General features: G+C 32.7%; 1 protein-coding gene across 1 annotated transcript in view; it reads right to left on the reverse strand.

Moving 5' to 3' along the window:
• LOC105625629 (mediator of RNA polymerase II transcription subunit 14) overlaps nucleotides 1-7,079 on the reverse strand; it is a 19,002-nt gene extending 11,923 nt beyond the window's left edge. The window contains exons 1-11 of the mRNA XM_012206951.1: nucleotides 6,931-7,079; nucleotides 6,716-6,848; nucleotides 6,473-6,646; nucleotides 6,279-6,404; nucleotides 3,205-3,384; nucleotides 2,930-3,123; nucleotides 2,346-2,463; nucleotides 2,141-2,282; nucleotides 1,853-2,057; nucleotides 1,612-1,771; nucleotides 1,106-1,313 (exon numbers count right to left, since the gene is read on the reverse strand). Of these exons, the coding sequence (XP_012062341.1) occupies nucleotides 1,106-1,313; nucleotides 1,612-1,771; nucleotides 1,853-2,057; nucleotides 2,141-2,282; nucleotides 2,346-2,463; nucleotides 2,930-3,123; nucleotides 3,205-3,384; nucleotides 6,279-6,404; nucleotides 6,473-6,646; nucleotides 6,716-6,848; nucleotides 6,931-7,079 (1,789 nt within the window). The remainder of the gene's footprint in view (nucleotides 1-1,105; nucleotides 1,314-1,611; nucleotides 1,772-1,852; nucleotides 2,058-2,140; nucleotides 2,283-2,345; nucleotides 2,464-2,929; nucleotides 3,124-3,204; nucleotides 3,385-6,278; nucleotides 6,405-6,472; nucleotides 6,647-6,715; nucleotides 6,849-6,930) is intronic.
• Between the last annotated feature and the right edge of the window lie 2,650 nt (nucleotides 7,080-9,729).

Below are 9,729 nucleotides of genomic sequence, written 5' to 3' on the forward strand. Positions count from 1 at the left end.
GGAAGCAAAGTTGTATTATAATTACGTTAATCTGATTTTAATTAATTAAAGAAAAGCCCAAAGTGTTTGCATAAAACTTAATATATAAATAAGAACCATCCGGTATAATACATAATATATTTATATTTATATCATTAGCAGAGGAAAAATGAAGTGTTAAAATTAATTAGTATTAAAAAATTAAAATTGTTACATAAGATTAGGAATTATAGTTTTAAATTATATTACAAGCAATTACACAATACAGTATATATCAGGTTTATTTGCATGGCTCGAACATGCTTTAACATACTTTTACCACAGCTCTTACTTTAACAAGAGCGTTGAAATGAGTAGAAACTATGGAGCATGTTGGGGCACGCGATGCGAATAAACCTATCTTTTGCCTACATACTTATACATCCATGCTGATCATGCTAATAATATATCATGCTAATAATACATCGTAAACAAAAGCAGTTGCGATAAAGCCATTTTTAGTCTCTCTAAATTCAAACGAAACTGTTGAGGAGAGGAGGGGAGGTGTGTACCTCCTATTTATAATTTCCGTTATAATTTCCAGGAGAACATGAGCCTAAATCTCATCCTTTATAAATTATTACATTTTGCATTTGAACAATTTATAAAGGATGTGATACTTTTCAAGGATTAAGATTTTTTAAAATAATGTTCCCGGAATTATCAGTCTCAAAAACTTGCCAAAAATATCATTTAGAATATCAAGAAATGAAGGTACATTTCTCCTTTTAATTTCATTTGAATTCAGGGAGAAAGGCAAAAGATGACTCTTATCGCAATCCCTCCTTTACATACAAATATATGCATAGCTATAAAAATTATTCACTTATCCATGTACCGATTTAATGCACCGATACACAACACTAACATAGTATCGTTATTATCTTTATTCTTATCTTATTATCTTTAGCTATTGATTTTATCTAATATCTAGAATAAGGAAAATCTGTAGTGTTAAAAAAAAAGATTTAATCATAAAAAATTAAAGAAAAATAAAATATGTGACTTAATAAACGATAGGTATTGGTATACTTCTCATACTTATCCTTATTCCAAAATATAATAAAACTTGTATACATCTACTCACCACTATCAACACTTGTAAATGGACCGTGAGTAATCACAAAAGTATCAAACTCAATAAGGCTTTGGACTTTCAAATACATTTTCGGTATTTCCGTTTCTATGCTATCATCGTGTGGATCATCTTCGATGGAACTATGCTTCACTACAGCAAGATAGAAAGAGCATTCTATTTCACATGGTGAGCTTTCTTTCTCTTTGAATGCGACAATCTAAAATAAAGCATATGTAGACTTATCAGTCTGTCTGTGTGTGTCTCTGTGTGTGTGTGTGTGTGTGTGTGTGTGTGTTGTGTGTGTGCGCGTGTGTATGTGTAGCATAAACTAAAATATTGGGTTGTCCAGAAAATTCGTGCCGCAAAAGATTTAAATTTAATAAATGTATACTAAAATTTAAATCTTCTGCGTTTTAATTTTCCTTCAAAATCGGCACGAACTTTCCGGACAACCCAATAGTATATATTTTAAATTATTATTATAATTATAGTTTTTTAAATTAATAAAGATGTACCAATATGACTGTCGGATGTCGGTGCAATTGAACGAACATTCGATGCCGACTAATCTTAGACATAGGATGATCTGGATGATGCAAAACGGGCAAACGTTCATGCGAGGTAGCTGGTAGATGTTGCAATGTTTTCTCACAACGTCTCTGTGTTATCCAAAATCTATCAAAACACAACCGATTTTATTTCTAAATATGCTGAAAATGTCCAGGAAAAATCATAAAGTATTGTAATAATTAATACCTCAATTCAGATATAAGCGTCGGAAGACGCGAATGATCCCCATTTAAGGCCATTGTTAATTCTGGGACAAGTGGTGCGTCATATTGAGGGACATGGCACTGTAGCATACCAGTATGAGTGTCAACTGTAACCAATAGCAGCTCGGCACGTAAACATGGTTGCAATATAGGCACTGATAAAATAGCTGGAGATCCCGCTAAAGTACCTAAAATATTATTTAAATTAATCTTTTCATCCTCAAATATAAAAAATCAAATATAAAAGAAACAAAAAGTATTCTTAACTTACATTCAACGTCTTTCAGCATTGTTTGTAGCTCTTGTTTCAATTCGGACAAACGATTTCGGGTTCGCACGTAGATCGTGTGCACGAGTAAACATTCCATCGACAATTGATCTGACCTAATGGCTCTATGTGCTATCTCACTTTCCTGCATCACATATTATCACGATGTAAAACGTCATGTTTGAAAAATATAAGTGTATCATTTTACCTTACTGCCTAACGACGGAATATGTACAACTGCGAGAGGCCTCGCAGGATCATGTTGATCTACTTGAACAGTTAATCTATATCCAAGCTCTGATCGTGGATCCTTTCTCGTTAATTCCCTAAAAAGATCTCATATATGAATATAAATATCATACGTATATAAAAATGCGTATCTAAAAATTCTTTTGCAAAATACCTTTTACACACGCACGCACGCACGCACGCACGCACGCACGCACGCACGCACGCACGTACGCACGCACGTACGCACGCACGCATACATATATATATCATTTATTTACGACAACGAATCAAAAGAAATAAAATTTTTCAAAAAATATGTTTCAATGTTCTAGCTCATTAAAATTTTTGTAATAGATTAATTTTAAAATATCATTAAAATATAATTATTATTTATTATAATATATTTATATATTTAAAATATAATTTTGATGTAATAATTGATTGTAAAGAAATAAAAAATGTTATTTTTAAATGATTTTTCCATTTTTTTTTGCAACTAAAAAAATGACAATTTTGGAATTGTATCGTTGTTGTAACAAGCAATATTATTATTAGTTTTACCTCCAATAAGATATAGAAAGACATTTGCCAGGTGTATATTCGTCTACATGAATATGATCGTCCAATCTATCTCGAATCAGCCTTAACGTTTGAGAATACAAAACTTCTAATTGTAATGATTGACAAAAATAATGCAGGATATGATATACTTCTGATAGTGGATTAGTACTTTCAGCCAATCGCGATTGAACAACCTGTTGTAAAAAATAATTAACATCCGTTAAACATCTGAAAGTATAAGTTATCAACTTGATTTTTTTGATTCATGAACATACTTGGTGTACATATCGAGTTTGCAAAGGATGTACTAATGCTTTTCCATCTCCAGTCTCTCTATCCGAAACTAAAATTTCTAATTCTAATAGTCTCCATGGAACTGTTGGCCCATCACCCATAACCGTAAGAGATACTGAAAACTCTTGCTCAATAAGAAACGTAACTCTTCCTGCCTCGATCTATACATCAATAATAAATTAAACTTAATTATGCATTTTTTCTTCTACAAAGTAATTATAGTGTATCTTTTATAGTGTATCTTTTAACAAAATTTATATTTCTGTTTATCAAATAAAAATAAAAAGCCTTTGAGAGCCAAAGCTGAATGTTATTGCAATTATAATTTATTGTATAACAATTATTTAAACGTTTTGATTCATGTTAGGGTCCTCTTTAGCAATTATATTAACACCGTAAGTAAAATATATATAAAATTGGTTAGACAATATACACAATTGAATCATTACAATGTGTTTAAGATTACAAAAATTATTTATTCGTTATATAAACTATGGATAAGATGTATCTGAATGAAACATTCAACTCGTATATGGTGTACAAATATGAAATGACGATTTTTTTCCCAAAAGAAAAAAAACACGTTAAATTCGGAAGAATGATAAAAAGAGATTTATTCAAAGTATGCTCCATTGCTAGTTACACATTTTTCCCATCTTTCGAACAATTTGTGGATACCACTCCAGTAAAAATTTTCCCCTTTTGTCGCGAATCATTCATCGAGCCATTTTTTTCACATCTTCGTACGAACCAAAGCGCTGCTCAGCAAGTGCGTGACCCATCGATGCAAACAAATGGTAATCGGAAGGAGCCAAGTCTGGTGAGTAAGTCGCATGGGGTAGAACTTCTCAGCTGAGTGCTTCCAACGTGTCCCGAACTGGTTTTGCCGCATGTGATGGAGCATTATTATGAAGAAAAATGACCTTATGTTGCCTCTTTTGGTATTCTAGTCGTTTTTTAAGCAGCGAACGGTTCAAATCGATCAATTGTTGTTGATAGCGTTTGATATTAATCATTTCGCCAAGCTTCAATAGCTCATAATAGACCTTCTGGTCCCACCAAACACAGAGCATCGTCTTCCTGCCAAAGCGATTCGGTCTTGCAGTCGATGAATGGTGCATCTGGATCTACCCATGATTTTTTGCGCTTGGGATTCTCAAAAAAATCCACTTTTCATCCCCAGTAACGATACGATGCAAGAATGACTTTCTTCTGTATCGTTCGAGCAAAATTTCACATGTGTTTTTGCGCCTTTCCATCTGTCTCTCGTTCAATTCATGTGGCACCCATCTGCCGACTTTCTGAATCTTTCCCATCTCTCGTAGGCGATCGGAAACAGCTTGTTGACTAACGTTCAATTGCTCTGCGAGTTGTTTTTGTGTTTGTGAATCATCTTCATCCAGCAATGCTTGCAATTCCACGTCTTCATACTTTTTAGGCGGTTTTCCGTGTTCCCTGTCTGCAACATCGAAATCTCCACTTTTGAAACGCTGAAATCATCGTTTACACGTTTTTTGCGATGGAGCATGTTCACCATAAGCTTCTCCAAGTAATCTGCGGTATGATTCCGCAGCAGTTTTCTTCAAATGAAAACAAAAATTAATTCTGTCCGCGAATGCTCCTTATTTGGTACAAATTCATATTTCATATTAAACATAGCAACACAATACTATGCAAACACTTTTCAATCAAATCACTTTGCGCGTTTGACACTTGTTGATGGTACAATAAAATGGCGTATAATGTTAAATTTTTATACTTCACACTGCATTGGTGCGCCATCTGTTTCTCAAATCGTCATTTCATACTTGTACACCGTATCCTATTTATATGTTTCCAATAATGGCCATTAAATTTCCAAATATACTAAATAATAAAATTTAAGTGATGAAATGAAGATTGGTAATTAAATCAAAACATGACAATTACATGATAGTTAAAAGATGAACATATTAAGCAATATTGACAGCACGCTTATCATGGATCATAACAAGACACTTGATAAAGTAAAAAAGAAGGAGAAACATCAAGTTTTAGAAATTAAAGTGTATAAGAGATCTAAAAATTTCGTATCACTCTGTACATTCAAGCTCTTTTTTTATGTATAAATATCATTTCAGATATTAGTCGTTTGTTTAAAAAGCTTTCTCTATCTAGAATTTTTATATTATCCAGTCTCAAAATTATGTGCAAATTCCAGTCTGTGCTCAGTAATTACGGAATATTGCGACATATTCCAATTAATATAATCCTTAATTCTTTTCACATTCTGCTTGTTTGATGCAAGATACATCACAATCCTTGCAATCGATTCTGTAAACATTTGTATGTGACAAACCTGGAAGTTTATCCTTGAGTACTTGATAAATTTACATAGCTTGTTAATTCCTGTACGCTACTTTAATCAAGTCTAAGACTTGATGCTTCCTCCTCTTCTTCAGTTTATCGAGTGTCTTGTTGTGTTATTGTTTAATACATACATGTATCTCATTAGATCCATGATAGCATGATTGCTATCAACATCGCATAGCATGATATGCTTATCTTTTAATTGTCATATAAGTTTTTGATTTTAATTACCTTTAGTTTAATTTTCAATCTTTATTTCATTGATTTAAATTTTATTTAGTGTGTTTGAAAATTTAACAGATATTATTGCATACATGTGACGAGTTGAATATTTCATTCAGATATATCTTATCCACATATATCTTATTCACATAACGATGAATAGATAATTTTGTAATCTTAAATACATTGATAATGATTCAATTGTGTATAATTGTCTCAAATCAACAATCAATTTTGTATATATTTTACTTATGATGTTAATATAATTGCTAAAGAGAATTCTAATCATGAGTCGAAACATTTAATTAATTATTTATTAATTATTATTTAATATTATTTATTAATTAATTATTATACATAATAAATTATTATCGCAACAACATCCAGCATTGGATTTCAAAGGCTTTTTATTTTTATTTGATTTACTTCATTAGAGCCTATATTATTTCTATTGATTTCTACTTATTTTTTCATATATAATTACCTTTAAGTTACGCATCTGTGGCAACAAGTTTCCAGTAACTAATCTATGTTGAATGACTTGATTCAATCTCTGCAATGTACTTCTCTTTTCTGTAGGAGTGATAGGATCTGGAGGCACTATTCTCTCCTATTCAAATACAATAATTTCTCAAATCATATTTTTATATATATATTTTTTTTTTCGTGCATACTTACTCGAATACAAGCTGGTAATCTGCCGTATGTTCCAGTGGTAAGTACTTCTACAGCTGCAGGAATATGGAAATTTGGAAGTCTAGCGTGTACCAAAGTATCACGAGCCATCCTCGCCAGCATATCCGCAGTATCGACAAAAAGCAATGATTGCTTATCTAAAAACGCCATTATGTGCTGAAAAGAACAAATTATTAGACCGTAATTTTTAATTATGCGGTACAAAATGTATAAAAATGTGCATACTGTAGATTTATCCACTTTAGATGCGCTATTTGCCCATTTTACCAGTGCCAATAAACGGACGTACAACTGTCTCGTCCGAGCAGAAAAATTATAAATTTCAATTTTGCGTTCCATGTCTGTTTTACGAGGGAGCCTAAACAAAGAGATACAGAATAAACCGTAATATCGTAAAGTATGGAAGCATTTTTGTCGATATTTCTCTATTTTGTACGTACAGTTCGGCAAGAACAGTGAGTTCATGATACGTTCGTTGTATAATAAAATCTATAAGCATCCCCAAGGATATAGATCCACCACGATTACCTTCCTGTGGTATATTATTTGTAACGGGAGTTTGATGGCCCTCTAAAGGTACTGGCGCCATTTCGATATCGTTTTTAACAGAAAGTATCTTAATTCGACGCACACTTATAGACGTTTCCTCTACAAATGACAAAAATTGTATTATTATTACTTTAAAAATATATACATAACATACATATAAGTAACATATTTTATATTAATAATATACATATGTTTTGATTTCAAAAATTAATTTATTTAGTATTTGGTTACAGAAATATGTATCATTTAATATTTTATATAAAAAAAAAACAAAACAGGCAGAGAAAGGTTTGATGTCTCTGTATAAAATATAATTGTAGATAGAGTTCATTATATTCCATAGTGAACACAGAAAATCCTTTTATAGAAATAGACATTTCGAGTATTGCCTATCACGATAATTCAAAAATAAAATCTCAAGTTATAAGCCATAAGAAATTGATCAATTGACAGTTGAATATGGAAACAATAATAGACTATAATGGATTAATTTCTTATGGCTTACGACCCTAGAACAAGTTTAAGTTTTAATCGGTGAAGTTGGCTAATAGCCAACTTATACAACAAATGGACTATCTACATTAAGTCATTACCCAAGTTTTAAGTTTTATACACATTCTACAATAAGCCATTAAGTAATAAATCAAATCAGAAGCTAGAAATTGACCAATCAATTATTCTTCTTACACTTGACTGTGTAAGAATTGATCAATTTTTAGCTTCTGATTTCTGATTTATTACTAATGGCTTCTTGTAGAATGGCCATTAAGCTGTAAGAAAATGATCAATCATAATCAAGTACTCTTTTCACATTCAACTGTGATTGTTATAAACTAGAATCAATTTCTTATGACTTAAGCTTAGATAATGACCTATTATAGAAAACCTATATCGGTATATATATACATCAACACTATTATCAACTACTAATTCATTATAGAACATCGATTATAATCTCGACGATTTCATATAAGACTTTTCATCTTGGAATATTCCACAAAATCTGCCAGTGAAAGCACCTAAACTTTTTCTGGGACATTCTGTATAGTAAAATATTGTACTAAAACTTTTTTTTCATCAGACAATAAACTTCAAATAGACAATAAACATATTGATGACGGAAGCCCACTCTGATGACCATGATCATGACATACGTGGGTCGTTTGATAAGTTTGATAAATTTCCATGAAATGGCGCTACAATCCATTTGATGACGCGACATCTCGAAAGATCTACTCTTCGAATCCCTTCAGGCCAAATTTCAGCCAGAAAGAACGCATAGTTCATGTTTGATAGTCATTTGAAGCGAGATTGGCGCGCAAAAAAGTGCTCTTCCATCAAGATAACGCGCCGTCCCACAAGTCGACTGTTGCAATGACAAAACTACGAATTGGGTTATGAATTGATTCTTCATCCATCCTATTCTTCGAATTTGGCCCCGTATGACTTCTTTCTGTTCCCAAACTTAAAAACTTGGCTCGGTGGGAAGAAATTCTCGTCAAATGAGGAAGTCATTGTCGCCGTCAATGAGTATTTTGCAGACTTTGAGACAGCCTACTTCAAATGACTACCAAACGTGAACTATGCCCTAACAGGCTTTAGTCGTCGCTCGTTATATGTTAAAAAGTTATTAACAAAAAAGTTCATCAATAAAATTTAACTTTGATTAACACAACTGTGCTCTGATGAAACAAATTCTTTGCTTTAACAATGTAAAATATTTTCTTATATAATTTCTTATATAATTTATTTATTGGGAATACAAATTAGTTCGGTTTTTTTGTGCATTTATTTCAAAACAAAGAATGAACAGATTAAAATATTGTCTATCGCTGCTTACTACTTTTTCCCATCTCTCAGGCAATTTTCGAATTCCATCTCGAAAAAATGACTCGTCTTTGGAGGCGATCCAATTTTGGAGCCAATTTTCGATTTCTGCGAAAGAAGTGAACCGGTGACTTGCTGCATCTTTCGGAAGAACCAGTAATCAGAAAGAGCAATGTCCGGAGAACAGCGGGTGCAATAAAACATTCCATTTGAGCGTTTCCAAATATTTTTTTATGACTTTAGCGACATGAGGCCGAGCGTTGTCATGAAGAAGAATAACTTTGCTCGTATTCCGGCCGTTTTCCTTGCAATGCACGGCTCAAACGAATCAATTGTAGCCGATACCAATCACCCGTAATGGAATCGCCAGGTTTCAGCAGTTCAGTAAACAAGACTCTTTTGGTCTCACCAGATACAGAGCATGATCTTCGAACCATGAATGTTCGGCCATGGTATTGATGTTGAGGTCGATGGCAACGATTGATCGAGCTTAGCGTAATATTTTTTTTCTTGGGATTGTCGTAGAATATCCATCTCTTTCTCATCTCCAGTCACCGATGCAAAAAACCTTTTCTCTGTTGTCTTTGAATCAGCTGTTCGCAAGAGAAAAATCGCTTTCAATGTCTCTCGGTTTCAGTTCATAAGGAACCCAATTTCCTTGTTTTTGAATCATGGTTTTCCCATGGTTCTCAATCGTACGTAGAAACGGCTTGTTGAGTTACCCCCAATGATTCTGCAAGCTCCTCTTGCATTTGACTCTGATTTTTTTCGAGTAATGCCTCTAATTCTTTGTCTTCGAATTTTTTTGGTTGTCCAGAGTGAGGCTTGTCTTCAACGCTGAAATCTCCATCCTTGAAACGTCG

The sequence above is a fragment of the Atta cephalotes genome, assembly GCF_000143395.1.
Source record: "Atta cephalotes unplaced genomic scaffold scaffold00003, whole genome shotgun sequence".
Taxonomy (NCBI): Eukaryota; Metazoa; Arthropoda; class Insecta; order Hymenoptera; family Formicidae; genus Atta; species Atta cephalotes.